At 47.3% G+C, this 16183-nt stretch overlaps 6 protein-coding genes across 6 annotated transcripts; 2 read left to right on the plus strand and 4 right to left on the minus strand.

Annotated features, from left to right (window-relative positions):
* Window positions 1–45: 45 nt before the first annotated feature.
* H257_13022 (hypothetical protein) lies at window positions 46–3419 on the minus strand. The gene is made up of 3 exons (XM_009840438.1): window positions 2492–3419; window positions 1541–1720; window positions 46–808 (listed from the first exon to the last, which is right to left on the minus strand). Exons 1-3 carry the CDS (start codon window positions 3390–3392, stop codon window positions 78–80), a joined length of 1812 nt encoding a protein of 603 aa, XP_009838740.1. The 5' UTR covers window positions 3393–3419; the 3' UTR covers window positions 46–77.
* A 431-nt stretch (window positions 3420–3850) lies between these two features.
* Window positions 3851–4795, minus strand: H257_13023 (hypothetical protein). The gene has a single exon (XM_009840439.1). It carries the CDS (start codon window positions 4716–4718, stop codon window positions 3930–3932), a length of 789 nt encoding a protein of 262 aa, XP_009838741.1. The 5' UTR covers window positions 4719–4795; the 3' UTR covers window positions 3851–3929.
* Window positions 4796–5211: 416 nt separating this feature from the next.
* Window positions 5212–6385, minus strand: H257_13024 (hypothetical protein; the record flags this gene model as incomplete). The annotated part of the gene is made up of 5 exons (XM_009840440.1): window positions 5212–5286; window positions 5343–5555; window positions 5630–5773; window positions 6024–6228; window positions 6288–6385. The coding sequence occupies 5 exons, from the start codon at window positions 6383–6385 to the stop codon at window positions 5212–5214; spliced, it is 735 nt and encodes a 244-aa protein (XP_009838742.1).
* Window positions 6386–6816: 431 nt separating this feature from the next.
* H257_13025 (hypothetical protein) lies at window positions 6817–9924 on the minus strand. The gene is made up of 8 exons (XM_009840441.1): window positions 9669–9924; window positions 9134–9573; window positions 8559–8715; window positions 8397–8489; window positions 8213–8326; window positions 8041–8142; window positions 7619–7744; window positions 6817–7516 (listed from the first exon to the last, which is right to left on the minus strand). Exons 1-8 carry the CDS (start codon window positions 9885–9887, stop codon window positions 7292–7294), a joined length of 1476 nt encoding a protein of 491 aa, XP_009838743.1. The 5' UTR covers window positions 9888–9924; the 3' UTR covers window positions 6817–7291.
* Window positions 6819–7500, plus strand: H257_13026 (hypothetical protein; the record flags this gene model as incomplete). The annotated part of the gene is made up of 1 exon (XM_009840442.1): window positions 6819–7500. A coding segment is annotated over one exon (446 nt), but the record flags the coding sequence as incomplete, so codon positions are not given.
* Window positions 9925–13504: 3580 nt separating the features above from the next.
* On the plus strand, window positions 13505–14021 carry H257_13027 (hypothetical protein; the record flags this gene model as incomplete). The annotated part of the gene is made up of 2 exons (XM_009840443.1): window positions 13505–13527; window positions 13581–14021. Coding segments are annotated over 2 exons (464 nt in total), but the record flags the coding sequence as incomplete, so codon positions are not given.
* Window positions 14022–16183: the final 2162 nt, after the last annotated feature.

Genomic DNA, 16183 nt, shown 5'->3' on the forward strand with positions numbered 1-16183 from the left:
TGCAGTATATACAGTATGTACGAGGCAATAACTCGAAAGTAGTACTGAGACGTGGAATCATATGAACTGCTTTGTTATTAATAACCCTCAACGAGCAGCGTCTGGCTCAAGCAAACAGCGATCGCTCGGTGCAGTTGGCCTAGCAGGTTGTGAACGTTGTCATGGTCACACGTTTCAAATGTCGTCTCCAAAGCAATCTCGCGGTCTTGAAGCGCTTCCAAGAGGCCAAACAGTTGGACGCTGGTAAACACGGGCGGGGACTTTTGCAGCAGGGGCACGAGACTGGTCCACGTCGAGTGCCACAGATGACGTGGCACGCTGCAGTGCGTGCACAGTTCAGCCAATCGGCGCGCGGCATCGCGCTGCACCACGTCGCATTTCGTGGGGAGGTTCTGTCTATTCTCCCCGTCGTCGTTTTGGATCGATTGCAAGTGGGCCAAATCCCGTAGCACCAGTGTCACATTGTGATACTTCACGACAAAGTCCACGGTCTGCGACAGCGTCGGCGCTTCGGCCAATATGGCGGCGGCCGCGTCCAGTTGTGCATTCGAACAAGTCGTGTGAACTAGGTCTTGCTTGACAATAGCATCACATAAACTGTTGATCGCGTCCATATTGTTGGCACGGAGGTACCACGTGAGCGCGATGGCCACGTTTTGCTTGGCTTCCCACGCCCGCCCCCGGTCGGACGCGATGACCGCGGCGGCTTGCGGAAGGTGGTAGGTGCTGCAAATGTCGAGAAGTTTATTCGCAGCAAAGTCCGATTCGATTGGGACCTGCCGCACCAATTCCAGGACGACGGGACCTCCTAATGATATAATGTTGAGATTTGTTGATATTATAAAAAATGTTGATTTATTTTGAATTCGAGACATTGATAGGGAGGGAGGGAGTGATATGGTTGACATTTGTTGATATTATTAAAAAATGTGGATTTATTTTATATATTCGATAGGGACTGAGATGGAAGAGACCCGTGAAGGAATGAATGTATATGAAACGACACCACCAAACAAATAAATGGACAATCAGCACGAGTTTTTTATTCGAGCCAATCAGATATATTGAACTAACCACGCTTTTCAACAACGTGAGTGAAAGTCCTAAATTAGTGTGATTTTGGAGATCACACTAATACAAGTCGTTTCATACAAAATTCAGTACAACGAAAAGCGAAAAGGCGATAGATTTGGCGAATCATCAGCACACACAAATCCAAAGTTTGGGGTATAAAAGGACAATAATATTGTCCAGTCGATTCAAAAAGTGGAATGGCGCGTCAATCGAATGAGCAGCAGCAGACAATGAATCGACCAATCATAACCCAGAACATGATTCAAGTGGCCAATCAAATTCACTCGCTTCGAACGTGTGACACTGACATTATTGTGACACTGTACATACAATATCCAGTTCAACAACAATCGATCGACGGATTCGGCACACAAATCCAAAGTTTGGCTGAGTGGACAATATACAAGCTGGATTAGTAGTAGTAGTAGGATACGGAATGAGAAGTACTAGTAGTACGTGGACGGACCTTTGGTTGGGCATTGCTCCAAATACAGCGTTGCGAGGGGCCAGAGGCTAGTAGTACTAATAGTACTACTAGGCACGAGTGACGAGCGCACAAACGCCAGCACAAACGTTTCGGTGGGCGCGAGTTCCCCCTGCCGAATCAACAAATCGGCCAAGTGGGCCAAAAACCAAGGAAACGACGCTACAACAAACGAATGAAAACACAAAAATCGTCGATTTTCATTGTATTTCATGTATATATCTTGATATTTTATCCTTTTTGTTTATTTCTTCAAAATGTACAACTCGTAACAGTGGAGAATGTATATATATATATATGTATATATTCACGATTGAGGACCTAAATATCGTTTAAAACGAAAAAAAATCAACGGAAAATCATGCCACCCCATACAAAAATTTCAATGTACAGACGAGCAAAGCACAGGCAACCGTTGAGCAATATTAATATATATAAAGAATCATGAATTAATGGGGATTCGGTACAGATTTCCAGACCCCGTCGAATCGAATGTATCTCGCCGCCGAATCGAATCACGAATCATCGACGCTATTGGCGAATCCAATTTTGAGTGTATTTGATTGGCTCTTAAAGGAAGTATATTCAACCAATCAGAACTCCAGCGTGATTCAATATATTGAGTAGACAAACCAGGCGAGTTTTGGATGTGTATAGCGAATTCACCCTAACATCGAGATAGTATTGTCCATGGATCGAACAATCGATGGGCCAATCAAAACTCAGAACGCTATTCAAGTGGCCAATCAAACTCTTGCAACTTCAAAACGTGTGCTGGTTTTACAGACTTTAAACAAAAATGAGTACAAACAATCACCCGATGGATTTGGTAGTAGGAATCCAAAGCTAGCCCAAATATATATCATCCTTTTTTGGCCGAAAGGTCAATATATACATATATATATCACAATAAAGAATAGAAACGAGTACTACCTGCACTGAGCCCATGGATATGCTCCAACGCAGAGGTCAAGTCGTATTGAAGTAGAAGCAATACAATCTGCTCGAACGGCGGCAACGTCGACGGGAACGCTGCTTCCAAGCGCTGGACGATGCGGCGCCCAGTGGTGGGCGCCGACAAGTGCGCCTTGGGGTCTTCGAATAAGCATTTGGCCACGACCTGTTGATGCCAGCTGCGCGCATGCTGATCGAGGTGCTGGCCAGAGAGGAGCTCGAGGAGCAAGCGGATGTGCGCGTCCGACAAGGCCAGCGGGTCGTTCTGAAGGAGATGGAGGATCGCATCGTTCCACGCGGTCCAGTTGAACGACGCGTCGGAAGCCGTGGTCGGCATGTGGACCAGCAGGTGGCGGAGGCTTGCAAGGGACGGCGCGTATTTGGAATGGAGGGTCGACGTGGTGCGGGAGAGCAGTTCCCATGCCTTGCGTCCGTGTCCCGAGATCACGAGCTGGATGATCGTCGGCCAGTACGTAGCGTCGTCGTCGGACGTGTCGAGAGATACGTGGCTCTGAAGCTGGAGGAACGCGTCGTCCAACTCTTCCAGCTCCAGCGACCCGTAATGTTCTTGCACCCACGCCCCAAAAGCGTACGGCAGCAGCGTCGACGCGGTCGAGAAATACAGGATCTCACACAGATGTAGCAGTGCCACGGATGCTTTCACGACGTCGGACAGGTCGTTGCCGCTGTCCATGTCCCGCACGCACTTGATCAGCGCAGACCGGTAGGCGCGGGCGGCGTCCTGTACGGACGTCGACAGACGCGTGAGACCGTCAAAGACAAGAGCACTCTCAGAGATGAGGTTCTTCACGGCCCTGTCGAGGGGGACAGGTTCATGCTCCATCTCGACGTCAGACGCATCGGCGGTCGGCCAACCCATGAGAATTGCAAATTTGCCACGGATTTATTTCAGCCAATGAATGGTCAAAGATGAGTTGATCATCTAAATAATACTAGTATTTTAGTACTATTATTTAGATAATAGTACTAGTAATAGTAGTCCTGTAGTACAAGGATACTACTACGTATTAATAGTACTCCGGAGTACCGGTATTGATTAATAGTAGGTACAGCTATTATTAATAATAGTACTACTATTAATACTATTAATGACTATTAATAATACATACTACTATAATAGTACTACGTATTATATTATAAATAGAAATATACAGTATAGCGCGACAGTACAGTAGGGGACACATTTTGCTGGAGTATTATTTTGGCTCGCTTTGGAATTTTCATTTGATTACAGGACTTCACTAAAGCTGTCATTGAATATTTCTGCGATTACGTTTAGTACATTTATATATTTACCCAATTGATGGATAATTTCGACAACTCGATAGGATCATAACATTATTATTATCACACATACATCAACACGACACACCACACCCCCATCTTGTTCATAACGCTACTGGATGGCACAGCCGCAGCATCGCTCTGCTCCACTGGCGTACGGGTCTGCCATCGTAATCGCGTCACTGTAGTTGCCGCAGCCGCAGTTGAAATCGTAAGGCAGAGGTTGAATGGCGTGGAGCATGAGGAACTGCACCACGTCGGCGCGGTACTTCTTGGCCGCGCGGGACAGTGTTTTGGTCGTGCATGGCATGCCAGCTTCGTCCACAAGAAACATCACAACGTTCAAACGTCCCATCTCCGCGGCGCCGTCGAGGGCGTGGTGCGAGTACGCGTATCCGTGGCGGTAGAGCAGCGTGACTGCTTCCAGATGGCCTTGAATCGCGGCCATGTCCAATGGCTCCATCGTATCTGCCAAGCAAATGTTGCGGAATGAATTGCTCCATGCGAGCTGTTTGATGCGGCGGACGCGATCGACATAGGCATCCGAGTGGTGACTCCATTTGGACGGGCACACTTCGCGTAGCACGTCAAGGTGATTGAAGTAGGCTGCGTGCGCCGTCACGATGGCACGGAAGGCAGGCTTGCACGATAGCAACCGAGTGACACCAGGGACGCCGCGGTCCCGATAGAACGATCCAAAGGCGGCGTCGAAGCGCCGGACGAAGCGCAATGCTGGATGCGGCGCCAGCCTCGAGCCTGCCACAAACCATTTGAAATGCTGAAAGTCGCGGTACTCCTCGACGTGAATGCGTTGGCACAGACAAGCAATGTCAGGATACAACCCGTTCTGGAACGACACCACCACGGACCACACCTCCGGGATGTGCACGATGGTCTGCATCGAAGCTACCGTTTGACATTTGGCAACAAAAACAATTCGGATCAGATGGATTTGATTGGCCAAAAACTTAAAATATACTGTGGTAACTTGGGTTTCGGCGTTTCGGGGTTTGGCAGGCACCTCCTTGGTGCAGCCGCTTCACGAAATATAAGAAAACGTTAGCCCTGCCATTACCACGAATATGACATGGCTTTCTTTGAGGTACTACGTATTATTGCGTCAGAGACAACATAAGTATTATTGTACAAGCTGGCTGTACAGTAGGTCCATCGATACTGTTGTGGCGTTTCGGGAAAACTTACTGTAGATCCATACCAGGTAGACATCACATTCCTGATGGCGCTGTGTACTATTTATTCAACTACTCCGTATGTATCTCCAACGGTAAAATAGTGTTTAATGGAATATTTTATTGCCACGTCACAACAGTACGACCATGTTCGTATGCAACATATCCTTGGTTATAATCCCACACAAAACTACCAGACAATCCTTAACGGTACGCAAACAGGGGGAAGAACGGCGCTTCAATCGTGGCACCGGTGGCGTCGACTGCCGCAATCACATACTCCGTGACTTCTTTAACGTCACCTTCGCCAACATGATGGCGGACCACATCCAAACCGAGGTGCCATGTGGTAGGCATTTTTGGTCTTCCAGCCACTCGATCACATAATGCACGTTGTAGTCCCTTGCAATTTCCAGCGACTCGGCACACATCACGACGTTGGCCAAGGCGGCGTCCGACCGCAGCAAGATGCTGGGCTCGCCTTCGTCCACTTCGCTTTCAAGCTGGTCTGGCTCGAGTTGAACCACCGCCAACGGTCCAAACTCGTACTGGATAGATCAGGTTAGTTTCTTGGTTCTAGCCCACGCGATGTAAGCACTGGCCTTCAGGGGACGCGATGAACCGAATGTTGTCGTTCATGGAGCCATATTGTCGACTCGCGCGGTCCGCAGTGTGAATACACAGCCCCACGACTCGGGTCTCCTTCATTCACATCATCTTCATCGTCTTCGAGGTGACACACGTCCACTTGCAAGATGGCGTCGCTCTGACGCAACACAAGCGCAGCAGACTCTTCATCATCGAAATGATCCACCGATTCCTTTTTTTCTGCTGCAATTTCAATTCCTTCACATACGCCCCCACATGGCCCAACACATTCCCATGCGACCTGAACAGCGTCTAAAAGTGCTCTCCTTTCGACTCACGAATCGTCAGCGGTGTAATTATTGTAGCCCAATCTGGCTCACCAAACCACCGAGAGCTCTGGCGGTTGGTGGTGATAATATGCCATCTACCCACGAGGCCGCATACACTTCGCCTTTATCAGGTTTGAACACGACAATGATATTGCTTTCGTCCTCCAACCCGGCGTTCAAGGCATTGACGTTGTCGGCTGCAAACCCTTCGAGATGGTCTACGCTACAGTTAAAGGTGATGCGGAAGGCCACTGCTGGTTCGTCGTCTCTGTCTCCAAAGGGCTTCTGGTCGCCCAGTTGGAATCTGCACATGTTTTTTGGCAGTAGAAACGCCACTGGAACTCCGTGTCCCGAGGCGTGTACGTCACTTGGAGGTTGATGGCTGCTCCGCCGCCCGCATGGATAGCTACGGTGTGTGCCAGGATGTGGCAAATGGGCAAGGATGGGTTTGAACCTGCCATCAACCGTGACAAGCCAATAAATACGGGACATTTCGGCCCACTTGAATGTGATCAGGCTGCTTGGTCCGACTAACTTCATGGCCTTCCACCAGCTCCAGCGGATACGACACGGTGATCTCACTGTCGTCAAAGTTGGTTAACTTCAATCGCTGCTACCATGGTCGTTTAAAGTTGTCTATCGAAAAGTATCAACCCGCTAGGACGTTAAACTAAAAACGCGTGTTGTTATTTGTGCATGTACGATATCGATACTAAGGTTTTGTCACGAGTTTCAAGTGTCGAACTTGGCCAATGTATATAACAACCCCACGACAAAGTGGGTTTCGTTGTGGCTAAACTTGACCGACATTTTGAACTACTGTGAATCATTATCCGGAATTCACTCCAGTATATCCGGATTCCATCCGAATGGTACGAATTTTGTCATCAGTCCCCAACATGCCAGCATTCGGCCCTCCATACGATACGAACAACGTGTTCGCGAAGATCCTCCGCGGAGAGATTCCCTCCGACAAGATCTTCGAGACCGACGACGTCCTCGCGATCCTCGATGCCTTTCCATGCACGCGGGGCCACAGCCTATTGATCCCAAAGGTGTCGGGGTACACTAACATCTTGGACTTGCCGCCTCACGAAGCCGCCAAGCTGTTCCAGGAACTCCCGCGACTAGCCAAGGCCGTACAGGAGGCGGTTGGATGCGACGGCATCAACATCGTCCAGAACAACGGCCGGGCGTCGGGCCAAGAAGTATTTCACCCGCATATCCATGTCATTCCTCGGTTCCAAGGCGACAACCTGTTTCGTTTGCCGAGTCTCGCCGACCCCATCGACCGAACCGACGCGGCCACTTTGCTGGAACTCATCCAAGGCAAGCTTTAAGGCAAAATAAACACTCGAATTAGTCGCTTAATACTCGTCGGCGGGGGGTGGTGTCGCGTGGGTGGGTGGTCGCGATGGGAAGTGCCGTGGCAGCATGGGACCGGTGCTGCTTTGATCGGCCACTTCGGTTAGAAAAGGCGTATCTAACGAGTTTAACCGGGTTTCTTGGCTGTCGAGGGCCGGCGGGGCATCCAAAAAGCCCTGAATGCTGTTGATTTTGGCAAATAGCAGGCGTAGTACGCGCTCCCGTTCCTGTTGACAGCATCCGTATATATTGGTCATGTACGTCGATGCGATTTTGCCATATCTTTGACCTCCAAATCCACTAAATTAGGGTCTGTCAACACTACTTACATCCCACGTTAACGCCCGTAGATCGACCTTGTCTTTCACCCCTAATGGCACATGCTGGTTGTTGTTGCCCACGGAACTTGATCTTGTTTTCAGTCGAGGAAACTTTAAGCCGCGCTCTGCCGGTGTCTACATCGTTCATATACACATTATGAGTTCTAAAGTAGTTCTACTAGTATGGTTTGTGTCGAGTCAATTCGAAGTTAGAAGTGGGGTGCTCAATCGAAATAAGTAGACCCAAATCGACAAACTATCGACTGACCAATCAAACGTCATACTACTTTCAAGTGGCCAATCAAACTCCTGCAACCATCTAAATAGCGTGTGACTGTAAATAGTGTGAATTCCTTCACAACGTTTACATACAAAATTCAGTATCAAAATCGACCGACGGTGAATCAAAATGTTGACTGAAAGCACAATACCAATTTCGCGTCTTGGAGTTTTTCGGCTTCCACGACACGTTTTCGTTCGTCGAGCATTTGCTGCTTGACAATGTCGAGCGAGTCCAAGAAAAATTGCTCCACCTATTCGTAGCAACAACCACTTACTAAATAAACAATAAATAATACTGAGAACACAAGGGAATCGACAGACATCTGTGCGCTGGTCCAAGATTGTCTGCGCGAGCCGCTTCATGTTGCGCAATTCTTTGTTTTTGAGTTTGAGTAACTTGCGAAGTCCGTCCGCGTCCAAACTCACATCGTCCAGCTATAAAAAATGCGCCATGAGCAAAAAAATATACGGCGACGCATAGGTATGTTCGTGCAAAATTACAAACCTCCTTTTCGGTCTTGGTCGTGAGCAGTTGCTTTTCCTTTTCAAACTCGTGCACGACTTGACACAGCGACTTTTCCAACGTCTTCACCTTGGCCTGTACACATTCCCTCATCGATCCTTGGATACCGTCGAACGACAAAATGGGCTCATTTTTATTCCGAACCTGCAATTGTTTGATTTCCCGGGTCTGTTTCTGGCCATACTTGGCATACTCGAGCTCTTTGTCCAAATGTACTTGAATCTCACACTTGAGCGCTTTGGTTGTTTGCTCCAACGCCATGTTTTCTTTGGTGAGTTCTTCGGTCGTTATCAATTGAAACCTACGTCATCACCAATATCACACTCTAATATTGTCATATATCTCAATATACGAAAAAACATATAACGGTGGGTCATATCCCAACTTTAGCGAAAAACGCGATATTTGGCAAAATATTGACCTCTCCAAATGTTGGATCCTGACCGAGAAATTTTCACGTTTTGCGGATTTGTTAGAAATGGCCAAAATATCGAAGATCTTGGCATCTTTCTGGACATCCAGACTCACCCGAACTCTATTTTTATATATTTATATATTCTGAAATATATGCGATTAATTTTTTTTAAAAAAAGGTGGAGTTTATTTTCAGAAATATCTCGATTATTAAACCATGTATTATTTGATTTCTTGTGATGCAAAAACACACACAAAAAACGTTTTGAGAAGGCAATAGCGATTATATAGATATATGGATGTACCTCAGCTCTTCGCCCATGCGCTTGTTATCAGTGACGATTTTCCGCGTGTCGGCGTCGAGAACGTTCCGGGCATCTTCGCGAGATTGCTGTTTGATCTTTTCAATGCGCTTGTCCGTGTCCTTTTGGTTGCGCGCTTTTTCCTCGAGAAATTTGCGTTCGAGCATCCCCAGTGCGTCCTTCTGCGCCACTCGCTCGGATTCCAACGTGTCCGTGAGATGCACGAGCTTGTTTTCGAGCGAGTCCTTCATATCTCGAAACAACTCGAGCTTGGTCAAGTCTTCTTGGGCGACCTTGAGCTTGTCTGACAGCGTGAGTTCCATCAACTTGGACGTGTGCGAGAGCTGCTTGGTGTCCACGTCGTACTTGAGTTTCATCTCTTCCGTGTCGTCATGGAATCGTGTCTTGGCCTCGCTTAAGTCTTCACTCAATTTCGCCGTCACCTACAACGTACAAATGAACAAAATCGAAATAGTTCGACCAAATGTCGTATCTAATATGCTGTGGACGACGATATATCTTGGAACTAGGATCATACCTTTTCACGGGCGCCCAATTCCCGTTGAAAGTACGCGACAAACTCGTGGGTTTCCTTTTCACTCTTCTTGTGCAAAAATCGCAAGTGGTCATTCTCAGCTTGCAGCTCGTCGATGCGTTTCTTGAGCACGTCCATTTTACTCGCTTCCACTTGGTTATTCAGCGCCTCGAGCGCCGAAAAGTCTTTGGCTCCTGCGCCTGGAGCCGCCGTCGACGCCATCACGATAGCGTCGGCACACACAAAGACAGGTGGTTGCAGTTACACTTGGTACACCGTTACCAGGGGACAGTGACGTCAGTTTTGTCGGTTACACGAACACAACGCAAAAGCCAATGGCTGCTACGTTTTCAATATTCTACATTTCTCACTATTACAACACGCCGTGAGGGCGTGTTCAATGCATATCCGAGCATTTGCGGATATTTGGAAGCCGTATATATCCAAAATTGAAATGTTGAACACATTTTCAACATCCAAAACGGCAGTACCTTGAGTTCAAATATACTGCATATCGTAATAAATTTATGAAAAATAGATTGTGCAAGGGAATTTCATGAGTGGAGGATGCATCCATTCGAACATGCCCAACTTGTTCCTGGTAGTGTATCATGCTAAACATGTACGAGATAATATCGAAGAATCGTGTACTGTATAGGTAGTTGGTATACATTAACGTGTGCACCGTGTGTGAATTACACTCATTGCACGTTGGTACTGACGGAATCAACCACTTTACCGGTGAATCAATCATAACGTTACTCAGTCAGTGACGGACGGGACTCGGGCAAATATGTGAGTGAGTAAGCCTAGATATCGGTTGGTTATACTGTACAATGCTCGCAGTGATGCCGCCTGCCCACCTAATCGGTATGAACGAGCCGAGACGATTGCGGTATCGGTTGTCAGCGGTATGGATTGCCAGCGTTGATCCCGCAGCTGTCTCGGTTCGTGCAAGCTGCCTTCGAAGGCTTGCAATGTACGAGTACACCTGCGTGCAAATCTGTGTAGAATAGAACAAGCACCACACCAATTCCCTACCCACAAGTGCTGCTGTTAAACGGGAGAATATCCGGTTAAACCAAATATGCGCAGTATACTTATTATGCTCACTTTGTATATAGTACAGGTAACGACGGAAATCTTCACCCAGTGGTACTCAACCACATTTTACGAATAATAATATTGTGCAACCATTCAATTTGCTTGTTCATCACAACAGTTTTTTTATCCAATAGGTGACTGTTATTAGTACGACGAAGCGCATGACATGATGTCAAGTAATAGTCCATTTGGGTCGGCTTATTGGATAAATCGTATTGGACGACGCCAAGCATGGGACCCCTATCATTCAAAACCAAACAAAGATGTATAGATATTTGTATTCAGGTCATCCGCCCGCAAACACTTGGTAACAGAGAAGTTCACACCACATTCGAAATAGATTTAATTTGATACTAGATCCAAGATAATATAAAAAATACGGATTGGGTCGATGGTCACCACCGAAGCAGGCCAATAGTTCTCAAAATTCACACTCCCCCCAGTCTTCACCTTTGAACAGACGGACAAGCTGCCGCGCAATGCTCACAACTCGTATATCGGTATGCCCGTATTTACAGTGAGTGCAAAATTATGGTAACGGTCATTGCAATTGGTCCCGACTTCGATCCCCTTTAACAGCAATAATATATCTATACGAAACCAAAGCTTAATTGAAAAAAATGTTCACATAAAATTGAAATACGCCACCGCCTCAAATACAGTACTGTACTGTATTTTCAATGAGTAATGGTTGAATAACGTACCATGATTGGATAACGCTGACGTCGTATGCCCTGATTCGTCCGTTTGAACGAGCCGCCCAAAATGACTTCACTGTCCGAAGCACAGTCAGTTCGAAATGCGTGCGTACACGAGGTACACCAACGCTCAACGCCGGAAACACTTGGCCGAGTTCGCTGCTACTGCGACGTCCTCGAGAAGCTACGCCAGAGACAACAACATCGACTGGGGCACGTGGCGTGGCTGGCTGCGAAACAAGGACGCCATCGAGACGAAGCGCTGCAATGGAAAGCGGACGTCGCTAGGTGGCCAGGGGAGACATGAGTCCATTCTTTTCGCGGAAGACCTATATGCATTCATGAACGACGTACGCGACGGCGAGCATTTCTTGACGCACACTCACATGATCACCTTTATGAAGACGCCTAAAATGGACTGGTTGAGCGACTACCTGGCGAGCAAGAAGGACGATGATCGAGCCTACCATTCTCTGCTTCGACTCTGCCAGCGGTTCACAGCGCGCTATCGGTTTTCGCAGCAAGTGCCATGTGTCACCAAGGTGCCGCAAGAAGTACTGGCGGAAACAAAAGCAGCCTTCGTGGACGAGTTCTGGGAGAAATTTCGGTCGACAGCGCCACAAGACATCATCAACGTGGACGAGACATCCGTCTACTATGACATGCCGCCAAAGAAAACGCTTTCCAAGATCGGCGGCTCGTCCAAAGTGGACCGCGAAGAAAAGCACTCGGACCGCCTCACCGCCGTGCTGTCCATCCGGTCGAATGGTGAAAAACTCCCGATCTTGTTCATTGTCAAAGGCACACCTGGTGGTAGCATCGATCGCGACGAAGTGCCAACGTACCCGACGGGGCATGTGTATGTGGTTCAAAAGAAGGCCTGGATGGACACGCGCGTGTGGGAGATCTACCTCACTGAGCTGCTCAAGTTTGAGATCCTAGGTCCGTCTGTGATACTTGCAGACAACCTTGACTACCATGTGTCGTCAGCGTCGTATGAATGCGTGTCGACGGAGCTGTTCAGCGTCCTAGAGCCTTTGCCCAAGAACTCGACCAGCGTGTGCCAACCACTAGATGTTGGAGTTATGGGGCCACTGAAGAGTAAGTTGCGCTCGAAGTGGCTCCACGAAGCACCAGTAGTAACCGCGGCCGAAAAGCGCCTAGCTATGATTCTGCGAACCGTGGCAGTCTGGGATGACATGTCATCATCGGTGATCACAAGGTCTTTTGAGAAGGCATTGCCGAAGCCGTCGTGCGAAATAATGGTGTAAAGTTGGTCGTCAATCTTGCATTTTTTTAGCCAATTATTAGAGATCATCTTGATGAATGGTTGGGTGTCACATAATAATATTACTGGCAAATACCACCAGCAATATTTTTATTCCTGATACAAATCTCAAATGAAAATTCGAGTACCACTAGGTGAAGATTTCCGTCGTTACCTGTACTACGTACTAATAAAGTGCCTGCTGAGTGACCTTAACTTTACAGCGTAATATCACTTGGTATAGTGCTAAAGTATACATGATCTTATATGAGAGTTTGTATGGAGATGAGTATGTCACTAGATGTCCCACGTGTCACGGTGGTCAATTTGCCTGCCCTCGGTTTTATGTCTCGGACCTTCTCCCGCACCACGTTTCTCTACGCACTGACATTTTCCACCAATCATAAGCATACACTTTCGCCTAGGTTTCAGTCTCCTCACTTCTACATTTCCCTCGACAAGCTTAAGTCTCTTCTCTGGCAATGTCCACTAGGACTACCTCGGTCTTCTACTCGAGTCTTTTCATCGGAACTCTTTCTGCCTTATTCTTTCTTTACCTTTCTACCCCTTTTGCCCTTTCCCTATTCTCTTCATCTCTCCACTACGCCTACTTTTCCTCTACCACTTCTCGTCATTTGACACCACGGCCATGGTGATCAGTGATTGGGCAGTGACTTTGAGACAACCTACAACCCTAGCCTCCAGGAGCTAGCTACCACTAATTGAGACCATAGATACATGAGTGGCTTGTATGTATATCTGTTGGCTAGGATGTGCCGAGTTGATTCTGCAGGTCTTTTGGATATTCCAGCTTCTTCTCTAAACTGAGCCCTTGCTGCTACCCAGCCGCTGCTACTCAAAACAAAGTACGATACTCTGGCTGACAGCTCCAAGGACCCCAACATCCAACTCTTGGTCTTCAACGGGAACAAGACAGGCTTCCGCGTGTGGACCCAGAAGTTCGTACAGCACCTTAAGGTACTGACCACTGCGAAAGTTGGCCTATGGTTGGCTAATCGGACGAGCCGATCTGAGCCGATGATCAAGTTCGAAGACTGGCTTTCTGGCGAGCCACCCGTGGTACATGGTGCGAACGAATCTGAGCAACGGTGGTACTCCCACTATCGATCTGAGCAAGGTCAATACATCAGAATTCTGGTCAGCAAGGCCCTCCCTGATGCCTTTACCCAGCAATTCAAGGACACCTTTCGTGTAGACCAGCCCGTCCACCTACTCTGGGCCGCCGTCGACAAACGTTATGGGAAGTCGAACGTCAACACGGTTTAGACCTTGGTCAGCCATTTGATCACGACATCGAATAACGTTTTTCCTAACCTGGAAGTCTTGTTTTGCGACCTCAAGTCTGCCTGGAGCACTATCAACGTCCACACTCAGAAGTACTTGGGTAACGTGTCCGACCATTGATGGGCCAACTTTTCTTCATTTTTAATCTCAATTATTTCGGTTGTTTTTTGTTTTCCGCGTGGGAATATAGCATAAATAGCATAAATCATAACAGTTAGTATAACGTTAACCAAAAAAAATATCTTTTTCTTGTGTCTTTTAACTTCGAACAATAACAACATTTAGCATAAACAATAATAACATTTAATATATTAACTGTCCTTACCACTAACCGGCACGTCTTCCTTGAAAGATGTTTGTATTTCGATGACGCCGGGGTCAGCTTTTGCCGAATGCTTCCGAAGCGTCCGCGATGGAACGCCATAGGCCTCCGCAGCAGTTGATGCCGTGTGTACTTGCTTAACACATCGTGGACGGCCTTGTCCATGGTGACCTGCGTTCTTGGCGGCATTTCGTCGGTTCATAAATTGAAGAACCTTTAATATGTAATATTTTCCCCTCCATTTATTCATGCAGGTTAAATTTGTCGAGAGGTTGCCTTTTGTCCAATCAGAGTAGATTGGCGTTTTAATTGGATGAAATAAGTCGGCCCATCAATGGTCGTTCGGCCCATCAATGGTCGGACACGTTAGAGATATGATCAGTGAGGATCTGATCGTGGCATTGGCTTTGGGTGTTTTGCCCAATATGTACTTTGGTGCTCAAATCTCATTGGACGAGAAGGGGTTTAACCTCATAGAAGTGGAGGCAAAATTCATTGGGATATTTGGGACAAAGTCGAAGAAGGTCATTATGGGCATGGGTAGCCAATCAAACAGCATCTACCGTGGGTATGGCCAATTCAAGGGTAACCATGCTGTGAATTTTGTCTAATCGGAGGACAAGAAGCGCAAGCACGGTAATGGTCCCACTGTGGGAAACGACATTTCAGTTCGTGGTCAGTGCTTCTACTGTTTTGTCCAGTACAATGTCAGTGGCCAGCCTCACCTGAAGTCGGAATGTCCTAAACGAAAGGAGATTTTGGGCGTAAGGAGTTTAGGTCTAACATCACCAAAAACCCAATTGAAAGAGGCCTAACGTGGGTGGTAAGTTACTAAAATCCCTTGTAACGTTATAGTGGAATATGGAACCGGCCAACCTACACCTGCCCTAAACGGCCCAAATGAGGATCATTGGGTGCAAGAGTACGTTGTTGAAGATCGCAATGATTTTCTTGATCTTGGCTCTGCTGGCGACATTGCCGTGAACAATATCCTCACTGTGGATGGAATGTCCAGTTCCATGCAGCAGCTCAGCGTCCAATTGGATCAAAAGGTGAGAGATGATTATGGGCTTTTATTGGCTAATCGCAATTTGTCTGATAGTGATTGGGCACTGGACAGTGATTGCGGTCACTACCTAACCGGCAGTGTAGCTTGGTTTAACAAGATAAATCCTAATACAGGTCTTGTTTTTAACAAGATAAATCCTAATACAGGTCTTGTTTTTAAGTTTGGGCAAGTATCTAAGCTACACAGCTCTCACCTTGGTTCCGTTGTTGCGTGGTTCGACACACCTAGTGGAATTCGTCGATTTAGCTTTGAAAAGGTAGCACTCGTTCCATGAGCGCAAGCCAACATACTAATTGAGAATGTGATCAAGAGGGATGGAGGACAAGTAATTGAGAGCGCCTGTGGTAGGTATAAGTATGTGTTCTACCAAGGCGCACTGTGCTTTGTAGCTGTGGCGATGAATGGGGCCTACTAAATTTTACGTTACAAGCTTTGCACTCAGTGAACGCCAACATAGATGCAACATAGCGAAGCACAAAGTTTCACGACCCATTAGGATCAGTCTCGACCAGTTAGGGCGTGTTCGGAGCGACTTTTGTGTCAGCGGTTTTTGGAAAAGTAGCCAATCAAAATCGTTTCCATCGTCTTTTGCAAAAACCGCTCTGGACGACCTCCTTGAGGTCGTTTACAGCGACTTTTGGGATTGTGGCTATTTATTGGGCAAAAATATCAGAATAAATTGTTGGTTGCAAACTAAAATTTCGCAGGAGCACGCCCAAAGCACACCCTTGTCGGGTGCCGGTGGTTCTCCGG

This window comes from Aphanomyces astaci (genome assembly GCF_000520075.1).
Source record: "Aphanomyces astaci strain APO3 unplaced genomic scaffold supercont1.44, whole genome shotgun sequence".
Classification (NCBI taxonomy): Eukaryota; Oomycota; class Saprolegniomycetes; order Saprolegniales; family Verrucalvaceae; genus Aphanomyces; species Aphanomyces astaci.